Genomic DNA, 24,920 nt, shown 5'->3' with positions numbered 1-24,920 from the left:
AAAACCACCATAATAGGAAACAGTCTTGCACTTTAATGTGGGACTGGGATTTCCTTTGGAAAGGTTGAAGCATTTTAGAACTCAGAAATACAATACTGAGTGGAAACAAACACTAGCCAAGTATCATTTCCTTATATACTTTAATGCCAACAAAAAGTAGTCTTTTCAGAGTTGGGGAGGGCATGGGAAGGAGGGAAAGGAAGCACCATTTTCTCAAAAAGGAGAATCAAATGTCCAATTCTCTGCCCAAGTGGGCAGACAATCTATACAGTCACTTTTCCCAGATCAAAAAGATGGTAAGTATCATGCCAAGCACTATGTAAAGGAAATAAACAATGTTTTTTTTGTTTAAATATATGCTGTTGACACACTATCACAATTTATTAACAACAATAACAATCTTTTAGTGTCACAAGTAGGCTTACATTAACACTGACACTGCAATGAAGTTACTGTGAAAATCCACTCGTCGCCACACTTCACCGCTTGTTTGCATACACTGAAGGAGAAAGCAGCGTATTCACCTAACAAGCACGTCTTTCAGGATTTGTGGGAGGAAACCAGAGCACCACGCAGGCGCAAGGAGAACGTGCAGACTCCACACAGACAGTAACCCAAACCCGGGTCCCTGGCGCTGTGAAGCAATAGTGTTAACTACTTTGCTACCGTTATTGCTGCCATTACTAATCACATTCACATTATAAAGGCCCTTCCTGTTGATTTTCTTATTTCCCCATTTTTTATTTTGCCATTAGAATTTTGATCCATGGATATTTAATGGACATATACCTTTAAGTCAAGCAGAAGAAATAAGAAATGAGAAACTCAAAGGTTACAGAATAGTACACTGAGCTAGCTTTCGAACTGCAGCACTCTGACTTTCTGGCACTCAAGAGATTGGAGGGTCTCTATTCGATTCGTTGGCTGGTGAACATAGAACATGGAATATTAGAGCGCAGTACAGGCCCTTCGGCCCTCGATGCTGTCCCGACTTGTGAAACCAATCTAAAGCCCATCTACACTATTCCATTATCATCCATATGTTTATCCAATGACCATTTAAATGCCCTGAATGTTGGTGAGTCCACTACTGTTGCAGGCAGGGCATTCCACGCCCTTACTACTCCTGGTAAAAGAACCTACCTCTGACATCTGTCCTATATCTATCTCCCCTCAATTTAAAGTTATGTCCCCTCTTGCTGGCCATCACCATCCGAGGAAAAAGGCTCTCACTGTCCACCCTATCTAATCCTCTGATCATCTTGTATGCCTCTATTAAGTCACTTCTTCTCTCCAACGAAAACAGCCTCAAGTCCTTCAGCCTTTCCTCACAAGATCTTCCCTCCATACCAGGCAACATGCTGGTAAATCTCTGCACCCATTCCAAAGCTTCCACATCATTCCTATAATGCGGCTTACTCCAAACGCGGCCACACCAGAGTTTTGTACAGCTGCAACATGACCTCATGGTTCCGTAAGTCAATCCCTCTACCAATAAAAGCTAACACACCGTACGCCGTCTTAACAACCCTATCGACCCGGGTGGCAACCTTCAGGGATCTATGTACAAGGACACCGAGAGCTCTTTGCTCATCCACACTACCAAGAATCTTACCATTAGCCCAGTACTCTGTATTCCTGTTACTCCTTCCAAAATGAATCACCTCACACTTTTCTGTTCCAAACTCCATTTGCCACTTCTCAGCCCAGCTCTGCAGCTTATCTATGTCCCTCTGTAACCTGCAACATCCTTCCGCACTGTCCACAACACCACTGACTTCAGTGTCATCTGCAAATTTACTCACCCATCCTTCTACGCCCTCCTCCAGGTCATTTATAAAAATAACAGACAGCAGTGGCCCCAAAACAGAACCTTTTGGTACACCACTAGTAACAGAACTCCAGGCTAAACATTTCCCATCAACCACCACTCTGTCGTCTCACAGCTAGCCAATTCTTGATCCAAATCGCTAAATCACCCTCAATCCCATACCTGTATTTTTCTGCAATAGCCTACCATGGGGAACCTTATCAAACGTTTTACTGAAATCCATGTACACCACATCAACTGCTTTACCCTCGTCCACCTGTTTGGTCACCTTCTCAAAGAACTCAATAAGGTTTGTGAGGCACTACCTACCCTTCACAAAACCGTGTTGACTATCCCTAATCAAATTATTCCTTTCCAGATGATCAATCCCATCTCTTCTAAACCTTTCCAAGATTTTGCCCACACCAGAAGGAAGGCTCACTGGTCTATAGTTACCAGGGTTGTCTCTACTCCCCTTCTTGAACAAGGGGACAACATTTGCTATCCTCCAGTCTTCTGGCACTATTCCTATAGACAATGACGACAAAGATCAAAGCCAAAGGCTCTGCAATCTCCTCCCTAGCTTCCCAGAGAATCCTAGGATAAATCCCATCTGGCCCAGGGGACTCATCTATTTTCACACTTTCCAGAATTGCTAACACCTCCGCCTTATGAACCTTTTGAATTAGAACCCTGTCTAGTGTAGTAGACTGTAACTCAGTATTCTCCTCGACAACATTGTCTTTCTGCTGTGTGAATACGGACGAAAAATATTAATTTAGCACCTCTCCTATCTCCTCGGACTCCACGCACAACTTCCGACTACTGTCCTTTACTGGCCCTACTCTTATCCTCGTCATTCTTTTATTCCTGACATACCTATAGAAAGCTTTCGGGTTTTCCTTGATCCTACTTGCCAAGGACTTCTCATGTCCTCTTCTCAACTCTCTCTTTAGGTCCTTCCTGGCTAACCTGTAACTCTCAAGCGCCCTAACTGAACCTTCACGTCTCATCTTTATACAAGCCTCTTTCTTCCTCTTGACAAGTGATGCAACTACTTTAGTAAACCACGTTTCCCTTGCTCGACCACTTCCTCCCTGCCTGACAGGTACATACTTAAAGGACACGCAGTAGCTGTTCCTTGAACAAGCTCCACATTTCCATTGTGCCCATCCCCTGCAGTTTCCTTCCCCATCCTTTGCATCCTAAGTCTTGCCTAATCGCATCATAATTGCCTTTCCCCCAGCTATAACTCTTGACCTGCGGTATATACCTATCCGTTTCCATCACTAAAGTAAACATAACTGAATTGTGGTCACTGTCACTAAAGTGCTCACATACCTCCAAATCTAACACTTGGCCTGGTTCATTACCCAGTACCAAATCCAATGTGGCCTCATCTCTTGTTGGCCTATCTACATACTGTGTCAGGAAACCCTCCTGCACACATTGGAAAAAACTGACCCATCTAAAGTACTCGAACCATAGCGTTTCCAGTCAATATTTGGAAAGTTAAAAGTCCCCCATAACTACCACCCTGTTACTTTCGCTCCTATCCATAATCATATTTGCAATCCTTTCCTCTACATCTCTGGAACTTTTCGGAGGCCGTTAGAAAACTCCCATCAGGGTGACCTCTCCTTTCTGGTTTCTAACCTCAGTCCATACTACCTCAAGACGAGTCCTCCTCAAACGTCCTTTCTGCCACCATAACACTGTCCTTGACTAACAATGCCACACCTTCCCCTCTTTTACCACCTTTCCTGAGCTTACTGAAACATCTAAACCCCGGAACCTGTAACAACCATTCCTGTCCCTGCTCTATCCACGTGTCCGAAATGGCCACAACTTCGAAGTCCCAGGTATCAATCCATGCTGAAATTTCACCCACCTTATTCCGGATGCTCCTGGCGTTGAAGTAGACACACTTCAAACCACCTTCCTGCCTATGAATTGGACAAAAGACCATATTCTGCTTGGTGACAGGCAGTGATTGGGTCCTATCCGAGTGGGATGGTTTTCAGAGAACCAAGGAAAGGGCAGTTGGGCCTGGACACTTAGAGAAGTGGAAAGTTTCTCTCTTTTCTTCACAAAAGCTGCATAGCTGCTGTATTTCTGAACCTGGATGAATCTTCTTCTTGGGCAATCCCTCGGCATTTAGACTTGCTTTCACTCTGGGGAGGTGGGTTGAATAGTCCAATCCTGGATCCACAGGTTTGGCAGGTGGTGCTTGATGAGGTGGGTGGGTGGGACGCTCTGGATCTGCACTCTCCTTTCACTAGGCCCCCACGTGCTCCACCCTATGATGCTCGAGGTGATTGGTGCCTTCACAGATACCTTTTCTCCAATTTGTGCATTTGAAGGCAAGTGATTCCCAAATGTCAATGGGGATGTTTACTTAGAGAGGCTTTCAGAGTGTCTTTGTAGTGTTTCCTCTGCCGTCCTAGTGGTTGCTTGCTTTTGCAGAGCTCGGAGTAGAGAACTTGTTTTGAGTCTTGTGTTGGACACACGGGCAATGTGGCCCGCCCATCGTAGCTGATCCGAGTGTGACCAGTGCCTTGATACTGGGTATATTGGCCTGGGAGAAGACGCTCATATTAGTACGCCTATCCTGCCAGTAGAATTGCAGAATTTTGCAGAAGCAGTATTGGCAATATCTCTCCAACAATTTGAGGTGCCCACGAAACATTGCCCATGTTTTTGATGCTTTCAGGAGGGCAGGGACCATGGCTGCGGACCACGGCTGCTCTGTAGACCACGAGCTTGGTGTTGGGTTGAGATCTTGGTCTTCAAATGCCCTGTTCCTCAGACATTCAAAGACAGTACTGGCACATGGGAGTTGATGTTGGATTTCATAGTCAATGTCTGCTCGCACAGAGGAGGCGGCTCACGAAGTGTGGGAAATTATCCACATTGCCCAAGTGCTCACCGTGGATTTTGATGGTTGGATGGGGGTCGTTGTGTGGCGCACCAGCGGGCTGGTAGAAAACCTTTGCTTTCCGAATGTTTAGTCTGAGGCCCATTCTGCATATGCGTCGGTGAATGCATTGATGATGGCTTGTAGCTCAGTCTCGTGCACACACACAGGTGCTGTCCGCATTCTGCAGCCCGATGACAGAGGTTGTGGTGGTCTCGGCACTGGCCTGGAGGAGGAGGTTGAACCGTTTCCCGCTTGTCTGGTATATTAGCTGCACTCCAGCAAGGAACTTCAGGGTGACTGGGTGGAGTGTTGCAGCGAGGAAGATGGCGAAGAGCGCTGGGGTGATAATGCAGCCTTTATTGACACTAGTTTGCACACGTATTGGGTCTGGGGTGGTTCCGTAGGTGAGGAAAGCTGCACAGCTGCTGTATTTCTGAACCTACAGAGAACCTGGATGAATCTACTGTGAAAACTATTACAGAAAAAAAACAAGAAACTTCGGACTGAAAGACTAGACTGAAGGGAGGAGTGCCAGAAGACAACTATCTGAAACAAAGACTCTTATTCTTTTACGTACATCATTATTTTTACATCCACTTTTCCCCTGTGTGTGCATCTTATATATGTTTCCTCCCACAATCCAAGATGTGCAAGTTAGGATATGGGGATAGGGCGAGGTGGACAGGGGAGTGGAGATGGTAGAGTGTTCATTCAAAGGGCTGATGCAGACTCTGGGTCAAATGGTCTCCTTCAGGGACGACAGTGGCTAATACTGCTGCATCACAGTGTCAGAGAACCACATTTGATCCCGACCTCGGGTGACTGTCTGTGGAGTTTGTATGTTCTCCCTCTGCCCGCGTGAGTTTCCTCCGGGTGCTCCGATTTCCTCCCACAGCTCAAAGATGTGTAGGTTTGGCCATGCTAAAATCGGCCCTCGGTGGGGTGCTCTTTCAAAGGGTCGATGCAAACTCGAAGGGTCAAAAGACCTGTTTCTGCACTGTAGGGATTCTATATGAAATATATGGAGGGGGTGGAGCGATTATGCTGCATAATTACAATTATTAATAAAAATGAAATGTGTTTAAATTTACAAACCTGGTGGCTGTAGTTATTGGGCAGCCAAAGGCCAAAGACTTGGGGTGTTTTGATAAGAATTTTTTGTTAATTTCAATTGTGTCGAGACTCCGGATCAAATGGCCGCACACTAGTTTAGGGAGTCATAACATAATTAAACATCCATGGATCAAAAATGTTAATGACAAAATGAAAGAAATGGGAGCTAAGTGAATCAACAGGAAGGGTTACAACATTTAGTATGACAAGTTAAATGACTTCCATTTATATTGTACTTTTATCATAAAAACATTGGAAATGTTCCAGAAGAGGAAACAAAATTTTACATCAAACCACATCAGTTGTTCAGACAGATGACCAAAACCTTGGTTAATGAGCTATGTTCTAAAAGAGCAAAAACAAAGGGAGGTTGAGGGAAGGCATTTCAGAACTCAGGTCTGGCATCTGAAAACATCCCACAAATGGTGAACTGATTAAAATTTGGGATTGTCAAGGAGGTGAGAATTAGAGGAGCATGGATATCTGAAGGTGGTGTATCTGCAATATATCGCAGAAATAGAAGTGAGGCCTTAGAGGGATCCAAAATGAGGAAATTAGTTCAAAAATCAAATACTGCTTTCTGAGGAGTCCATGTAGATGAGCCAATACATGGAGAATGAGACAGTGCAAGTCGTGATGTGGGGAGAGCTTTTTTTATAACCGCAAGTTTATGGAGGGTATAACATTGATGGTTGGAGGTTGGGCACCCTGCATCACATCGGAATAGTCAGGTCCAGGAGGTAACAAAGGCATGGATGAGGGTTTCAGTAGCACACAAGTCGACAGTGGCAGAGTCAGGTAATGTCATGGAACTGGAAATAGGTGGCCTCAGTAGTGGCATTACATTAGTTTGGAAGCTCATCACAGCTTCAATGTGACACGGAGATTGCCAACAGTCTGGTTCAGCCTCAAGACGGTTGCCTGACAGAGGGATGGAGTTGGTGGCAAGTGAATAGAGCTTTGGTAAGGATTGAAAACGATACTTCATTGGAAATTTCTGGTCATCCAATACTGGGTGTTGGACCAGCAGTCTGACGACTTGGAGACAGTGCAAGTGTCAAGAGAGGGTGGTGAGGTACAGCTGAGTATTGTCAACATACAGGTGGAATTTTGAGAAAGAAAGGAGGTTATGGGATTCAAAAATTTAAAGTTTTGCAATTGATCAACTTATTCTCACCTTTTCGAGGAAGACTGGAATAGCATCAACAACCACAGCTGATGACCTAGGTAGAGCTTCCATCATGTAAGTCAAAGCTCTGCAAGCATGGTTCATCTATCATATTAGAAATAAGAAAACCAGTAAATAAACAACCAACTCAAGAAACATTTTAATAACCACCCTAGTAGGAAATACTTACAATGTCAAAGTTGTGCTCCATCTGTAACAAAGTTATCTGTAAAGTAATAAGGAACGTTATTAATGACAGGGGTTGGATGTGCATAGTTTCAAAACTTAATCACATTAAGATTAGAAATGCTATTATGTGCACATTTAAAAACAAGCAGAGATAATTTAAACAAGGTTAACTGAGTATTTCTGTTCAAACTTCAAGTGAAAAATCATTGATGATTACAAACTACAAAATAACTTCAGTATCTTCACAATCCATATCTCAGTAATGTTTAGCACAAACCATATCACTGCACTATGTTGCAGGATTCAACGTAATAATTTTTCCGCAGGGACAGGATTGGTTGTTGCAGGTTCCAGGATTTAGATGTTTCTGCAAGAACAGAGAAGATGGTAAAAGAGAGGGGGGGGGGGGGGGGGGGGGGGGGGGGCATTGTTAATCAAGGAAAGTATTACGGCCGGCAGAAAGGATGTTTGAGGACTCGTCTACTGAGGTAGTATGGGCCGAGGTTAGGAACAGGAGAGAAGAGGTCACCTGTTGGGAGTTGTCTATAGACCTTCGAATAGTTCCAGAGATGTAGAGGAAAGGATTGCAAAGATGATTCTCGACAGGAGCGAGTGTAACAGGGTAGTTGTTATGGGGGACTTTAACTCTTCCAAATATTGACTGGAAATACTATAGTTCGAGTACTATAGATAGGTCAGTTTTTGTGCAGTGTGCGCAGGAGGGTTTTTCTGACACTGTATGTAGACAGGCCACAAGGGGCCGATGCCGCATTGGATTTGGTACTGGGTAATGAAACCCGGCCAGGTGTTAGATTTAGATGTAGGTGAGCACTTTGGTGATAGTGATCACAATTCGGTTATGTTTACTTTAGCGATGGGCAGGAATAGGTATATACCACAAGGCAAGAATTATAGCTGGGGGAAAGGCAATTATGATGCTATTCGGCAAGATTTAGGATGCATAGGATGGGGAAGGAAACTGCAGGGGATGGGCACAATGGAAATGTGGAGCTTTTTCAAGGAACAGCTACTGCGTGTCCTTAATAAGTATGTACCTGTCAGGCAGGGAGGAAGGGAACCGTGGTTTACTAAGGCAGTTGAAGCACTTGTCAAGAGGAAGAAGGCGGCTTATGTTAGGATGAGACATGAAGTCTCAGTTAGGGCACTTGAGAGTTACAAGTTAGCCAGGAAGGACCTAAAGAGAGAGTTAAGAAGAGCGAGGAGAGGACACAAAAAGTCATTGGCGGATAGGATCAAGGAAAACCCTAAGGCTTTCTATAGGTATATCAGGAACAAAAGACATGACTAGAGTAAGATTAGGGCCAATCAAGGATAGTAGTGGAAAGTTGTGTGTGGAATCAGAGGACATAGGGGAAGCATTAAATGGATATTTTTCATCAGTGTTTACACTGGAGAAAAGACAATGTTGTCGAGGAGAATACTCGGGTACAGTCGACCAGGTAGATGGGATTGAGGTTCACAAGGATGGTGTTAGCAATTTTGGAAAGTGTAAACATAGATAAGTCCCCTGAGCCAGATGGGAGCATCCTAGGATTCTCTGGGAAGCCAGTGAGGAGATTGCAGAGCCTTTGTCCTTGATCTTTATGTCGTCTTTGTCGACAGGAATAGTGCCGGAAGACTGGAGGATAGCAAATGTTGTCCCCTTGTTCAAGAAGGGGAGTAGAGACAACCCTGGTAATTATAGACCTGTGAGCCTTACTTCGGTTGTGGGTAAAATGTTGGAAATGTTATAAGAGATAGGGTTTATAATCATCTTGAAAAGAACAAGTTGATTAGCGATACTCAAAACGGTTTTGTGAAGGGTAGGTTATGCCTCACAAACCTTATTGAGTTTTTTGAGAAGGTGACCAAACAGGTGGATGAGGGTAAAGCAGTTGATGTGGTGTATATGGATTTCAGTAAGGCGTTGATAGGTTGCACACGGTAGGCTATTGCAGAAAATAAGGAAGTATGGGATTGAAGGTGATTTAGCAGTTTGGATCAGTAATTGGCTAGCTGAAAGAAGATAGCTGAAACGTGGTTTGATGGCAAATGTTCATCCTGGAGTTCAATTACTGTGGTGTACGCAAGGATCTGTTTTGGCGCCACAGCTGTTTGTCATTTTATAAATGACCTGGAGGAAGGGTGTGTAGAAGGATGGGTTAGTAAATTTGCAGATGACACGAAGGTCGGTAGAGTTGTGGATAGTGCTGAACGTGATTATAGGTTACAGAGGGACTAGATAAGCTGCAGAGCTGGGCGAGAGGTGGCGATGGAGTTTATTGCAGAAAAGTGAGGTGGTTCACTTGGAAGGAGTAAACAGAATGCAGAGTACTGGGCTAATTGGCAAGATTCTTGGTAGTGTAGATGAACAGAGAGCTCTCGGCATCCAGGTACAGAAATCCTGAAAGTTGCCACCCAGGTAATAGGGTTGTTTAAGAAGGCATATGGTTCTGGTCAATTATTACTGGGCGGCCAACCTCGCTATGATAAGGAAGTGGATGGTGGGTACGGGTCTATTTGGGGAGCGGGGAGCGGTGGCTTCGTGCAGGGGCTCCAGCTTGGAAGCCCTGGTCACGGCTCCTCTACCGCTTGCCGCTGGCCAAGTACACCACCAGCCACGGTAGTGGTGGCAACCCTTGCGGATATGGGGCCAGTGGAGGAGGCTTGTGGGGGAGATGGGGCGTCTGTCTGGGCGCCATCTGCGGACAACCATCGGTTTGCCCCCGGCAGTATGGATGGGGGGGTTCTAGAGTATGGCGGCGAGCAGGGGCGGGAAGGGTGGGTGATGGTTCCTGGAAGGGAGCTTCGCGAGTTTGGGAGCTTGGAGGAGAAAATTTGGGTTGGTAAGGGGGAAATGTTTTTTAGATACCTACAGTTGCGGGACTTTGTTCGTAGACGGTCCCATCTTTCCCGCGCCTCCCGCCAATGGGGATCCTCGACAGAATAGTCTCTAGGAGGGAAGAAGGGGAGGGCAGAGTCTCGGGTATATATAAAGGTGCTCATGAGGGAGGAAGGGCCCCAGACAGAGGAACTGAAAATTAAATGGGAGGAGGAGCTAGGCGGGGAAATGGAGGATGGGCTGTGGGCAGAGGCCCTGAGTAGGTGAATTCGACCGGCGACATGTGCTAGGCTCGGGCTGATCCAATTTAAGGTCGTTCACCGGTGCCCATATGACGGTGGCTCGGATGAGCAAATTTTTCGGGATAGAGGACAAATACGCTAGGTGCGCGGGAGGACCCAGCAAACCATGTTCACATGTTTTGGGCATGCCCTAAAGCTGAGAGGGTACTGGGAGGGATTTGCAGGGGTCATGTCCCAGGTGCTAAAAACAGGGTGGTGATGAGTCCAGGGGTGGGCAATTTTTGGGGTTTTCGGAAGACCCGGGCGTCCGTGGGAGAAAGAGGCCGATGTGTTGGCCTTTGCTTCCCTGATAGCCCGGCGACGAATATTATGGCGTGGACGGACTCAAAGCCCCCGAAGACTGAGTGATGGCTTGCGGACATGTCGAGTTTCCTGGGGATGGAAAAAATTAAGTTCGCCTTGAGGGGATCTGTGCAGGGGTTCACCCAGAGGTGGCAACCATTTATTGACTTCTTTGCGGGAGAGTGAGCGTCAGCAGGGGGATTGGGGGGGGGGGGGGGGGGGGGTAGAGTAGAGTAGGAGGGAAAATATTGGCGGGGTAGTACGCGGTGGGAGGGGAGCGGCTTGTGCAATATGATGGGAAGTATTGAAAGTACGTGGGTGTTTGCACATTTTTGCCTTTTTTTGCTTTCTTCTGATGATGTCTGTAACTGTTTATAAAGCCAAAAACTACCTCAATAAATTGTTTATTTAAAAAAAGAAGGCATATGGTGTGCTAGCCTTGATCAGAAGGGGGAATTGAGTTCGGAGCCACAAGGTCATGCTGCAGCTGTACCAAAACACCTGGTGCGGTCGCACCTGGTGTACTGCGTGCAGTTATGGTCACCACATTATAGGAAGGATGTGGAAGCTTTGGAAGGGTTCAGAGGAGATTTACTGGGATGTTGCCTGGTATGGAGGGAAGGTCTTACGAGGAAAGGCTCAGGGACTTGAGGTTGTTTTCTTTAGGGAGGAGAAGGCTGAGAGGTGACTTAATAGAGACATATAAGATAGTCAGAGAGTTAGATAGGGTGGACAGTGAGAGTCTTTTTCCTCAGATGGTGATGACCAACACGAGGGGACATAGCTTTAAATTGAGGGGTGGTAGATATAGGACAGATGTCAGAGTCAGTTTCTTTACTCAGAGAGTAGTAGGGGTGTGGAACGCCCTGCCTGCAACAGTAGTAGACTCGCCAAATTTAAGGGCATTTAAGTGGTCACTGGATAGCCATATGGATGAAAATGGAATAGTGTAGGTCAGATAGGCTTCAGATGGTTTCACGGGTCGGCGCAACATCGAGGGCCGAAGGGCCCGTACTGCGCTGTAATGTTCTATGAGGCGCAGAATGAGTGCAGTCGATGGCAAATTATTTTAAAAGATCAACATATGGACAGATGAGGCACAGTACTTCCTATACATTTCAGCTTAAATATCCCAATGTCAGCAATTAAATATTACATGGTTATAATTATTTTCTTCCAGAACTAAAGTTCTTTGCAGCAAGATCTTGATCTGCCAAAAATAATTCTGAATCAGTGGGGTCACCATTTAAACCAGTGGTGCATATGGGTTTAAAACCTAATGCAAAACATGTGAAATATATTTCTCTGCATAATTAAAAATTAAAGTTTCAAAACACTAACATAATCTATCAATTTACATGAGAGCCACTGATAACTCTTATCATAGAATCCCTACAGTGCAGGTGATGATTCGGTCCATCGAGTCTGCACCGATCCTCTGAAAGAGCACCCTACCTAGGCCTAATTCCCACAGCCCTAATCCCGTAACTCCACCTAATCTTGGACCACCAAGGGGCAATTTAGCATGGCTAATCCACCCAACCTGCACATCTTTGGATTGCGGGAGGAAACCAGAGCACCGGAAGTAAACCATGCAGACATGGGGAGGAACACGCAAGCTCCACACAAGTCACCAAAGGCTGCAATTGAACCCAGGTCCCTGGCCGTGAGAGACAGCAGTTGCTAACCATTGTGCCACATGCAAAAACTAATTTTGAAGATTTAATTTAACGTAGACACCTTGAACAATATTTTAACAGTGAGTTTTATATCATTTGATAATTCAATTGACAATTTTGAAAACCAAAAGGTTAAACATTCATTGCTGCGGATTCTGGCTTTGCACATCACTTTTCATCCATATTAATTTTCTACATTGTGCATGCAAAGCCAATATCCTCACAGGCTATCCTTATTTTTTCACAACTGGTCAAAAGAATGTTGTTTCGCTCATAAAGCAAATGAGAAAAATTAGCAGCATGTCGGTACATATGTTTTTAATGCTTAAAGAGAATGTCAACTTGAAGCATTCATACAAATACGAATACAATCCGAAACAGGAATAATTCAAATCTTACACTGCTGCTCTCATGAAACTCATGGTACCAATTGTACACTCAATTTATACCAAAAAAACAACTAGCCTGAAATCAGAATGTTTTTTTCTTTCAATACGTTCAGTAGTGCAATTTTGGGCCTTGTGTTATTCTTAAACTGCTCAGCATATCTTGGGTTTGCTCATTGGAATTGATCATTAGGATTTGAAAGTGATATTCATCCTTAACACTTTGAAATCAAAAACAATAACAAGACGTGACCATTATGTGGAAGTGCCACAGAATTGAAACTGTAACATGTTGTGCATAATAGCTTCAAAATGCAAAACAATGATTAAGGCATTTCATGGCTCTTACCAATGCAGGAACAACACTCTTCACCGGAAATCCTCCCAAGGTTTCTTCATTCCCCATTACCAATAACTGGCACATCTCGATGACTGCTTGAAGTTGTTGACTTTCATCTCCAGTAGCTTGTAGACCCTGTAGGAGCTGCTGCGCCTTTGAACCTGAGAAAATAATTTCGTTAAAATTACAAAAAGACCAATTGAAATTCTGAATATTACTTTTAGCTCCACTTGCTGTCTGAAGCCCATCCTGACAGCAGTACAAGTAACACCACAGAAAGGATTGAAGACTTGTGCATGTTGTCAAATAGAAAAACAATTTTTGCGACCCCAGTTGTGTTATAACTGGACGGAAAGATCCCAGAATGGAACCATGGCTTTTACATTTTTGTTTATAAAACATGGAGGAACCAGAGTCACAGGATCACAAATTAGTTTTAATGGGAAAAAAATTAAACATGAAAAAAATTGGATGATACAGTGCTCAACAATTAACATAGATTTTAAGATTAATACAGATTAAAAAGTACATCTTAAGCTACAATGGTTACATTAACAGACAAAGTCCTTTTCGGCCACACAAGATGACTGGAGTAGAAAACACTCCTCTCTGAGCCAAGTTAATGTTTGTGCATTTCTCCTCAATCTCCCCAGATGATACTTACACCAATGAGCACCTGTCTCACTGAAGTCTGCCTTACACACGATATGATTTCAAATTCCGCTTCCAAAAGTCCACACTTTCAAATCTTCTTTTTAAGATGCGTGTCCCTCCATGCTTCCTTCAAAGTTTGGCTTTCAGGTTTCACACCCCTCCCTTCAGGTTCGCACTTGGTCTTAAAAGGTTGTTTTTTACACTAAACTTCAGGTCCAACCACTGATTTCCACAATTATTCAAATAATACCTCCTAAACTGCAGTCATTTCTCACAAACAGCTAGCACCCCTGTTGATACCTTTCTGGCTCTCAGAATCCAATGCATTTCAAACTCTTGACTTTACTGAACAGTAATCTGTCTGGTTCCCTGTTTCCTGTTGATGGAACCATCATTCACCAGACACGTGTTTCCGATGTGAATCTAGGCTTTAATCGGACTTACTTCAGAGCCAGCCTGTTTACCTGTCAATGAACTCGTAGTGACCCAGGCTGACTCTGGACATGGATACTATACAGCTGCACTAGGGGGAGAAAGTCGTGGGCGGAACCAGGGTGGAGCCCAGTACAAGTTCCTAGTGCTCCCAGCGCTACTCCCACTAGTGGTAGGATGGCGCTACTGCGCTTACAATAACAGTGTGAATTAGTATATATACATTCATATATTACATTCACCACACACCTGTATTCTGTTAACACCAGACGTGGACACCTCTCCATTTCCCTAGTTTCCTTAATTAGCTGGATTCTAGGTTTCTGGCAATCTGCTGTCTTAACCATTATTTCTATGGTATGGTTTTTCTTCTAGCAAGGCTGAGAGAGATATTCCCTCTGTTGGTCTTCTAAAGAGAGCTGTCTCTTCTCTCACTACCTATCTCCCACTGCAATCAAATTAGCTAAGCTAAAAGCTTCTCTACCATACAACTCCCAAATGCTAAGCAACTACTGCGGTTATTTTACTGTTCACGCCATAGCCGGCGCAACAGAATCACAGTTGGAATTGAAATCAACTCCCAAACACACAAACTAAGTTTTACTCTTCCAGCCACAGAAACATTAAATGAAACCTCATTAAAATTTTACCTTATTTCTAACATTTACCAATACAAATATACACCCCGTAAAATAAAGAAAAATTGTAATGAAGGAGACCTGGCTCACAAAACGCTCGGATTGGGTACAATATATGGTGCTCAAGAAAGATAAGGATGGAAGAGTGACAGTATTGGTTGAGGACAAAATTACAATCACAAGAGAGATCAAGAACATAATCTATTTAGAGTTAAGAGACAACAGAAGGATTTCATTGCAGTACTGGGTGCATTCTACCAATTAGTGGGAAAGATGCAAGAGAAAAGTTGCAGGGAAATTAGAGTGCTGCAAAAAGTAGTGATATGGAGGGGGGGGGGGGGGCTTAATTATCCTAATATAAACCAGAATAGTAGCAGTGCAAAGACAGAGCGGAAGAGTTTGTGAAACATGTTTAGGAGAATTTTCTTGGACCAGGATATATCTGGCCCAACATGGATCTGTGGAATGAGGTGGATAAAGTATATCAAGTGTCAGTAGGAGAACAAGATTACTGTTTAGATTAGCCATGAAAAGGATATGGTGCAACCTCGAGTTAAAAAAAAGAGCCAGAACATCCAAGGTGTAGCAATCAAAGTCAGATTGCCACTCATCTCCTTTTTACTGACCCAAGATGGGAACTATACATTTCTCGCCCTCTCCTTTCACAACCCAGGGTCCCGGTAAGAAATGTGCAGTGTACCTGATTCCCCGAGGCCTTCTGTTGCAGGACAGCAATGTCCCCAGGAAGTGCTCCTCGCTCCCATTTTTATGACAGCAGCTATAAGACTATGTAAATTTAACGGTCCTTGTGCTTCAATGCATTAGGAGATACTATCCTTGGCCTGCTGCAATGTTCCAGTGATTCCCAATGCAAACTGGAGGAACAGTACCTCATCTTCCAATTAGGGGATCTTCACGGCCTTCCGGACTGAACATTGCATTCCACCAAACTTCAGATCATGAAAGTCTCCCTTCCACCGTGACACTTTCTAACCCAATATTGTGGGTCAAAACATGAACTGTTTCTATCGACATGTTGCCAGACCAGAGTTTCCCCAGCATTTTTCTGCTTTATTAGTAGAGAATAGGTAACTGGGTTCATTGTACTGAAATATTAATCTTAAAGTCAGATCTGTTAAAGATTCAGTTAATAGTATTAATATTCTACAGGTTTGTCACATACCTATAGAAACTTTTACAGTCAGTTTATACATTCCCTACAAGTTTACTCTCTCATTTTCCCCATTTTAATCAATCCCTTGGTCCTTCAGTGCTCGATTCTGAACTGCCCCCAATCTTCAGACCCGTTGTTTTGCTTGGCCAATCTGTATGCTTCTTCTTTGGATTGAATACTTTCTCCAATTTCCCTTGTAAACCATGGTTTGGCCACCTTTCCAGTTTAGGTTTGTGCCAGACAGGAATAAACAATTGCTGCAGTTCGCCCATGCGCTCCTTGAACATTTGCCATTGCCCAGTCATCCCTTTAAGTAATGTTTCGCAATCGATCATAGCCAACTCACACCTCATATCATACGTAGTTTCCTTTATAATGATTCAGGATCCTAGTCTCAAAATCAACTATGCAGTCTCAATCTTGATGAATAATTCTATCATTATTATGGTTGCTCATCCCAAAGGGGCCTTGCACAACTAGATTTCCAATTATTCCTTTCTCATTAACAACACACAGTCTAAGATGGCTGGGCTCTAGTTGGTTCCTCAATGTATTGCTCCAGAAACCAGCCCATATACACTCCAGGCAGCCTCCTCTACAGTTTTGTGACTAATTTGAATTTGCCCATTTTTATGCAGATTAAAATCACTCATAATTACAGATATTCCTTTATTGCATGCATTTCTAATTACCTGCTTTAATGCCATATCCCATCACCACAACGTAGCGGGGGGCCATATACAACGGCCATTGATATTTTTAACCTTTGGTGTTTCTCAGCTCTACTTCTAATCATAATCTTTATTAGTGTCACAAGTAGCTTACATTAAACACTGCAATGAAGTTACTCTGCGAAAATCCCCTAGTCGCCACCTACGGCGCAATGTTCAGGTACACCAAGGAAGAATTCAGAATGTGCCCATGCAGATTCCAACATTGTCAGAGCCAATATGATTCTCACTATTGTGTTAATTTCCTCTTTTAACCATCACTGCAACTCCACCACCTTATCTTTTTTGTCTATCCTTCCTAAATACTGAATACCAATGGACAATCAGTTCCAATCCCTGATCACCCTGCAGCCATGTCTCCGTAATCCCAATTATATCATACCCATTTACATCTATTTGCGCGATTAATTCATCTGCTTTATTGGGAATGCTCCACATTCCCGTATCAGCCTCCCCGAACAGGTGCCGGAATGTGGCGACTAGGGGCTTTTCACAATAACTTCATTTGAAGCCTACTTGTGACAATAAGCGATTTTAATTTTCATTTCATGTCAAGGCACAAAGCCTTTAAGCTCGTCTTTCTAACATACCTGCCCTGCTCTCAATACTTTTCACTATGGCCTGTTTGAATCTGGCCTTTGGGTTTTCTGCCTCTCACTTTTCTTATTCCCCTTTTGTCTTTTTTTTGTCCTCGATTCCCCTTCCTGACTCCTTGCATAGGTTGCCATCCCCCTGCCTTTTTAGCTTAAAGCCTCCCCAGACACTCTAGCAAATACTCACCCGCAGGACATTAGTCCTGATCCTGCCCAGCTGTAACCCAGCCAGTTTGTACTGTTCCGACCTTGCCCAGAACCAGTCCCAATGCCCCACGAATCTGAAACCCTTCCCCTCACACCATCTCTTCAGCCACGTATTCATTCGCTATATCCTATTATTTCTACTGATTAGCATGTGGCACTGGCAGTAATCCAGAGTTCTGTACCTTGGAGGTCCGATTTCTCAACTTTCTTCCTAACATTCTGTTTTACGATCTCATTCCTTTCTTTTTATCCATGTTGTTTGGTACCATGACCATTGGCTGTTCAATCAGACATCCTTGACCCTAGCACCAGGGAGGCAACATACCATCCTGGAGTCTCGTTTGCAGCCACAGAAACTCCCATCTATCTCCCTTGCAATTGAATCTGCACACTTTTTATTCTTCCCATGCAGCAGAACCAACAATGGTGCAACAAATTTGGCTGTTACTGTTTTTATTGGTAAGTGGGTCAAGAATTGGAGGACACCAATATAAAGTTAAATATTAAAAGAATAAATGATGAGGAAAAACATTATTTTTTTTTAAATAAAGTGACTGGTTGTGACCTGGAATGCACATGGTGGAGGTAGATTCATCAGAAGGACACTGGAGAAGCACATGAAAAAATTGCAAAGCTGCCATAAAACAGCTGAGTGAGAGTAGCTAAGTTGCTCCTGCAGAGAGCTGGCAATGGATCAGATGAGCCAAATGACTCCTTCTGTTTGTAAACATTCTATGACTCTAAGACTTCAATAATTACTCACTTGCTCCACTTCCAATTGTTCGATGAAAAAGCTGGGACATTCGTGGACCAAGGGGACCAAAAAAGGTGGGGTGGAAAGGCCACGTGCCTCCAATAAAGCTGGAACAAGACAAGCAGGATTAGACACCATGAAATACAATAGAATTTGGTTCAATGGAACAATAGCAGGCAGCACTGAACCAATTTCTGCATTGGACGACGTTAATTTTTAAAACGTACACAGCTCAATTCACAGTTCCATCAGTAAGCCAAAAAACCTGAAGAATGTAAATGAGCTGAATCAGACTGCTCGCAACCTTAATGTCATACGTCAAAAAAATGTGAAGGCAAGAAACGAATAGCGTTTTTAAAACTTTCATCTGTGTAAAAAATTTGCATGTGTGGATCTACTAAATCATTAATCTGGCATCAGCAGTGTCGATTCCTGGGTGGCAAGTTGGAAATGGTACTTTCAATCAAAAGTGATGTGTTGGGTAGGTTGGTTGATGATGCCTGCAACTGAGGCTGGGTCCTGAGAGAGAGAGCGCGAGAGCAGCGAGCGGAGGATCGCGAGAGAGAGAAAGAAGAGAAGAAAGAAAGAGAGAAAGAAAGAAGAGCGAGGAAAGAAAGAGAGAGAAAGAAAAGAGAGAAAAGAAAGAGAGAAAGAAAGAGAGAAAGAAAAGAGAGACAGAAAGAGAGAAAGAAAGAGAGAAAGAAAGAGAGAAAGAAAGAGAGAGAGAAAGAAAGAGAGAAAGAAAGAGAGAAAGAAGAGAGAAAGAGAGAAAGAGAGAGAGAAGGAGAGAGAAAGAGAGAGAAAGAGAGAGAAGAGAGAGAGAAAGAGTGTCTTAATGCCCTGTGAGCTTTATAAGTGATGGTGGTCCTTGTCGTGATTGGTTGTTCTGTGTTGTGTGTTCATTGGTCTCCTATGTGTCAATCACTGCCTGTCTGCATCTCATTATGTACATGAGTGGATATTATGACATCTCCCTCCCTTTAAAAAAAAATAAGTTATGGAACGTGAAGATATATACATGCCTGACTATGTACAAGTGGTAAGTTAACGAAACCTATGTACAGGGGAAGGTGTCTATCGTGCAGATACAGAGCAAACTGAACAAAATTTACAAAAGCAAAGTCTATAGATCCAGTCTTTTAAGGCGGGCGCCAAATTCTAGTCGATTGCCGCAGAGGTGGAGCAGGAGACACCAGAACTTGGACAGGCGGGATTGCTGGCATTGCGGCGGGTGTCGTGGACAGGCAGGATCGCTGGCAGATCGGTGGCCTCGTGGCAGGGAAACATCCGGAGAGGCACAATAGCGGCGGAGCAATGCGGTGAGCTCTCTGCAGCGTCCTCCTGTTGCGCCGGAGAATGGAGCCATCAGCCAATTGGACAGTGAAAGACCTTGGGGCGGCCTTCCTGGTAACAGCTGGGGCCGACCAACCTCCCTCAGGCTAAAAGCTAATTACTGCGGATGCTGGAATCTGAAACGAATGGGAAAATGCTGGAAAATCTCAGCAAGTCTTGCAGCATCTATGAGCTTTGACAAAGTCATCGGACTCGAAACGTTAGCTCTTTTCTCTCCCTACAGATGCTGCCAGACTTGCTGAGATTTTCCAGCATTTTCCCTTTCGTTTCAACCTCCCTCAGGCAATTAGACACGAGACGCGAACAACGTCTGCGGGAGCCAGCGCAGGCAGATCCGTGGCAAGAGCATCATACGTGATCTTCTGCTGGTCCCTGGACCGATACACTTTTTGCAGCACCGTGAGGTGGTCAAGGTCTGGAATGTGAATGGCTGGTACAGTCGTCCTCAAGTTGCGGTTCATGAGCATCTGCGCCGGAAACAAACCAGTCGACAGAGGGGCCCGCCCTGCCGGCCAGCAGCGCCAAGGTGAATCGGATTCTGAGTCTGCAGCCTTGCACAACAACCGCTTGACGATATGGACGCCTTTTTCAGCCGGTAATGGGGACTGGAAGTGATGTGTCTGAAGGTGTAGGATCGTGCAAAATCAGACCACTCCTGGCTGTAAAAACAGGGACCGTTGTCACTCATTACTGTGTGAGTGGTATCCAGTGTCTGGCAAACGTCTCTTTGCAGGCACTGATGACGGACCTAGACGCGAGGTCCAACAATTTCACCACCTCCGGGTAGCTGGAGAAGTAGTCGACCAGGAGCACATAATCATGCCCACTGGCGTGAAAGAGGTCTACCCCCACTTTAGACCACGGAGAGGTCACAAGCTCATGCTGTTGCAATGTCTCTTTGGGCTGACCCGGTTGAAACTTCTGGCAGGTCGGGCAGCTGAGGACCGTATCAGCAAAGTCCTGGTTCATACCCGGCCAATAAACCGCCTCCCGAGCTCTGCGTCGACATTTTTCAACTCCAAGGTGACCCTCATGGATCTGCCCGAGCACCATAGCTCGCATGCTTTGAGGAATCACGATTCCTGTCCAGTTTGAGAAGGATTCCCTCAATGACCGTTAACTCATCCTTAACGTTAAAGAACTGGGGACACTGCCCCTTTTGCCAGCCATGGGCAAGGTGTTGCATCACGCGCTGCAGTAGAGGATCCTTGGCAGTTTCTTCACGTATTTGGACCACACGTTCATCAGTGGCTGGTAAGTTGCTGGCACACAACTGCACCTGTCCCTCTATGTGGCAGATGAAGTCGCCTTGTTCACACAGCTTGGTGATGGACCTGGGTAGGGCATCCACGATGATCAGTTCCTTACCCGGTGTGTAGACGAGTTCGAAGTCATATCGGCAAGAGACGAAGAAGAATGCGCTGTAGGCGAGGCGTCATGTCATTTAAATCTTTCTGGATTATGCGGACAAAAGGCTATGGTCTGTTTCCACCGTGAACTTCGGCAGGCCATATACGTAGTCATGAAACATGACTATTCCTTTCAGGAGAACCAAGCACTCCTTCTCAATTTGGGCATACAGTTACTCGGTCGGCGCATGGCCCTGGAGGCGTATGCCATGGGAGACCAGGACGAGGACTTGTCTCGCTGGAGGAGCACCGCCCCAATGCTGTCCTGGCTAGCGTCAGTAGATATCTTGGTGTTCCTGGTTGGGTCAAAGAACGGCAGCACTGGGGCTGTGGTGAGCTTCGCCTTTAGCTCAAGCCACTCCTTTTCATGTGAGGGCAGCCACTGGAACATTGTTGACTGCTTGACGAGATGCCGGAGGGCGGTGGTGTGGGCTGCCAAATTGCGAATGGATTTCCCGAGAACATTTACCATCCCGAGGAAGTAGAGGACTGCCTTTTTGTCCTCCGGGATCTTCATGGTGTTGATCGCCAGCATCTTGTCGGCGTCAGGTTGCACACCCTGCTGTGAAATGTGGTCACCCAGGAACTTGATAGCGGTTTGACCAAACGAGCATTTGGCTCTGTTGAGCTGGAGACCATTTTCGTGAATCTGCTGGAAGACCTGTCTGAGGCGGGCAATGTGATCCTCGGGCATTGTGGACCAGATGATCACGTCGTCCACATAGACTTGCACCCCTTGATGCCCTCCATCATTTGCTCCATGATGCCATTAAATACTTCAGAAGCTGATATGATACCGAAGGGCATGCGGTTTGCAGCAATGGCGGCTGAATGGAGTGCTGAACATGCACAGCTTCCGACTGGAGGCGTCCAACTGAGAATCTGGCATGAGCCATCTCACTGGTCAACTCGTCATGCTTCGGAATCGGGTTGTGCTCTCGCATGATGTGGATCAGGTCTTTGGGATCAATGCAAATGCGGAGTTCACCAGAGGGTTGATGCATACCATGGAGCTAACCCAGTCTGTTGGTTCCGTGACCTTTGAGATGATGCCCTGGTCTTGGAGCTGCTTTTTCAGGCGATCCTCGAGAGAAGCTGGCACCCGGCGTGATGCATGGATCACTGGGGTGGCGTTCGGCTTTAGCAGAATTTTGCCGCCCTGATGTGGGAGTAACGATTCTTGGTATGCTCATGGACCACGCACGTCTCAATAGCGACGGAGAGAGTTAGCCATTTTATTTTGAGGAGCTGCTGCCGCAGGGAATCGGAGTGGACCCCAAAAACGATCTGATCCCGGATCATGGAATCAGCTGCCGAGCCGTAATTACATGATTGCGCCAGGATACGGAGCTGGGTCAGGAAGGACTGAAAAGGTTCATCCTTACCCTGAAGTCTCTGTTGGAAGATGTACCGTTCAAAGCTCTCATTCACTTCAATGTCGCAGTGGCTGTCGAACTTTAGCAGGACCGTTTTAAACTTGGTCTTGTCTTCGCCATCGACAAACGTAAGCGAGTTGTAGATATGGATGGTGTGATCCCCGCGGTCGAGAGAAATAGCGCGATCTTCCTTGCATCTGATGCTGCCTTGAGGTCGGAGGCCTCGATATACAGGAGGAACTTTTACATGAAGAACTTGCAATTGGCAGCGAGGTGGCCGGAGATGCGGAGGAGGCTGGATGTTGTCCATGTCGCTGTATGGCCGCTTTAGAGTTACTCGAGGTAGGTTCGGCAGGATTAATAGCACTCTGGTAACATGATATGGTGGGCGGGTTGGTTTGACATTGCCTGCAACTGGATGCAGGGAAGCTACAAACAAACGTCTAACACCGGAGATGATCCAACACGGTTTTATTTAAACTAAGAACGACTGTACATTTTCATCTGTGGGTTGACACTCTCCTAATCCTACAGACGACCTCTTACTGGCTCGCATGTCTGCACTTTGAAACAATCTGGAGGGCAAGGTTTTTTTTGCATAAATTTAGCTTCACATGAAGTACTTTTTCTGAAAAAGTGAAATCAGACAACTCACTGGGGCATATTGTAATCAATACAACCGATTTAAGGCGAATGCCACTGCACAGTTAGATCTAGCAAGTCCTCACCTTGCAGTCGGCCCATTTCAGAATCATCTGACTCGCTCTCTCCAGAAGTTGGCATTCCAACAGCTCCAGCAACAGAACTAGAAGCTACAGCAAACAAGATTTTTTGTTTAAACAAAAACAGGCAGTTACCATATTGCAGCATGTAGAAGTCAACTTGTTAAACCTTCAAAATTCCTTCCAAAAACAGGGGTCAACTTATACTCAAAATGTGAACCGCTGCCCAGTTTGGATGGTTGCCATTTTTGAATGTAGAAAAGCACTGGTAATTCAATAATTTTATATGGCACAATTAATTGTACAGATAGTTTTAACTACAATCGAAGCATTTTAATTGTCTTTGGCATTCACTGCAAAGAGTTAATCAAATTCATTATAAATCACTAAGGACTGGAAAGGGATCCACAAATGAAACCTCACCAGCCTGACGGAGGAAGTTAAAAAGGACCTGCAAAGGTGGAACACACTCCCGCTCTCCCTCACGGGGAGAGTCCAGACGATCAAAATGAACGTACTGCCCAGGTTCCTCTTCCTGTTTAGATCCATTCCGATCTACATCCCCAAGGCCTTCTTCAAAGCGCTGGACAAACTTATCATGGCGTTCGTATGGGGGGGTAAAAATGCTAGGATCCCAAAGAAGGTCCTACAAAAAACAAATCCAGGGGAGGGGGGGGGGGGGGGGGGGGGGGGGGGGGGCTAGCCCTCCCGAATCTACAATTCTACCACTGGGCGGCAACAGCCGAGCGAGTAAGGGGATGGATCCAGGAGCCAGAAGCCGAGTGGGTGCGTGCGGAGGAGGCCTCCTGCATGGGGACCTCCCTCCGGGCCCTCGCCACGGCAGCACTCCCATCCCCACCCAAAAAACACTCCAGCAGCCCAGTGGTGACAGCCACCCTCCAATCCTGAAACCAACTGCGGCAGCAATTTGGCCTGACCAAAATGTCAGACAAGGCTCCCATCTGCAACAACCATAGGTTCACACCAGCACTGACTGACGCCACCTTCAAAGGTGGAGGCAGGACGGGGAGACACTGACAGTCAGGGACCTATACACGGACGACAGGATCGCAACACTGGACGAACTGACAGAGAAATTTCAGCTAGCTGGAGGGAAACGAGCTACGGTACCTGCAGCTCAAAAACTTCCTACGAAAAGGAGACAAGGACGTACCCACAACCGCCACGACAGACACTACTGGAAGACCTACTGGACGCAAGTATCCTAGAGAAAGGGAACTGTAGCGACATGTATGACCGACTGGTAGAAAGGGACGACACCGTACTGGACACAAGGAGGAAATGGGAGGACGACCTGAGGATGGAGATAGGGTGGGGACTCTGGAGCGAAGCACTGCATAGGGTCAACTCCACCTCCACGTGCGCAAGGCTCAGCCTGACGCAACTAAAGTGGTACATAGAGCCCACTTAACGAGAAACCGTATGAGTAGGTTCTTCCCGGAGGTGGAGGACAGATGTGAACGGTGCCAAAGAGGCCCGGCCAACCACGCCCACATGTTCTGGTCTTGCCCCAGACTTGTGGAGTGCTGGACAGCCTTCTGCGAGGCTATGTCCAAAGTGGTTGGGGTGAGGGTGGAGCCATGCCCGATAGTGGCGGTCTTCGGGGTTTCAGGCCAGCCGGATCTATTCCTGGGGAGGAGGACGGACGCCCTTGCCTTTGCCTCCCTGATCGCCCGCCGTAGAATCCTGTTTGGCTGGCGGTCAGCAGCACCGCCAAGAGCTGCAGACTGGCTGTCCAACCTCTCGGAATCTCTCCAAATGGAGAAAATCAAATTCGCCATCAGAGGGTCAGACGGCGGCTTCCACAGAACGTGGGAGCCATTCG

The 24,920-nt window shown here is 45.6% G+C and overlaps 1 protein-coding gene across 1 annotated transcript in view; it reads right to left on the bottom strand.

Moving 5' to 3' along the window:
* trip12 (thyroid hormone receptor interactor 12) overlaps positions 1-24,920 on the bottom strand; it is a 196,322-nt gene that overhangs the window by 102,400 nt on the left and 69,002 nt on the right. The window contains 6 exon segments of the mRNA XM_038817547.1: positions 7,021-7,116; positions 7,202-7,237; positions 13,041-13,192; positions 18,224-18,293; positions 18,296-18,321; positions 23,081-23,164. Of these exon segments, the coding sequence (XP_038673475.1) occupies positions 7,021-7,116; positions 7,202-7,237; positions 13,041-13,192; positions 18,224-18,293; positions 18,296-18,321; positions 23,081-23,164 (464 nt within the window).

Source organism: Scyliorhinus canicula, chromosome 13 (genome assembly GCF_902713615.1).
Source record: "Scyliorhinus canicula chromosome 13, sScyCan1.1, whole genome shotgun sequence".
Classification (NCBI taxonomy): Eukaryota; Metazoa; Chordata; class Chondrichthyes; order Carcharhiniformes; family Scyliorhinidae; genus Scyliorhinus; species Scyliorhinus canicula.
This window is presented reverse-complemented; position numbering and strand designations above follow the sequence as displayed.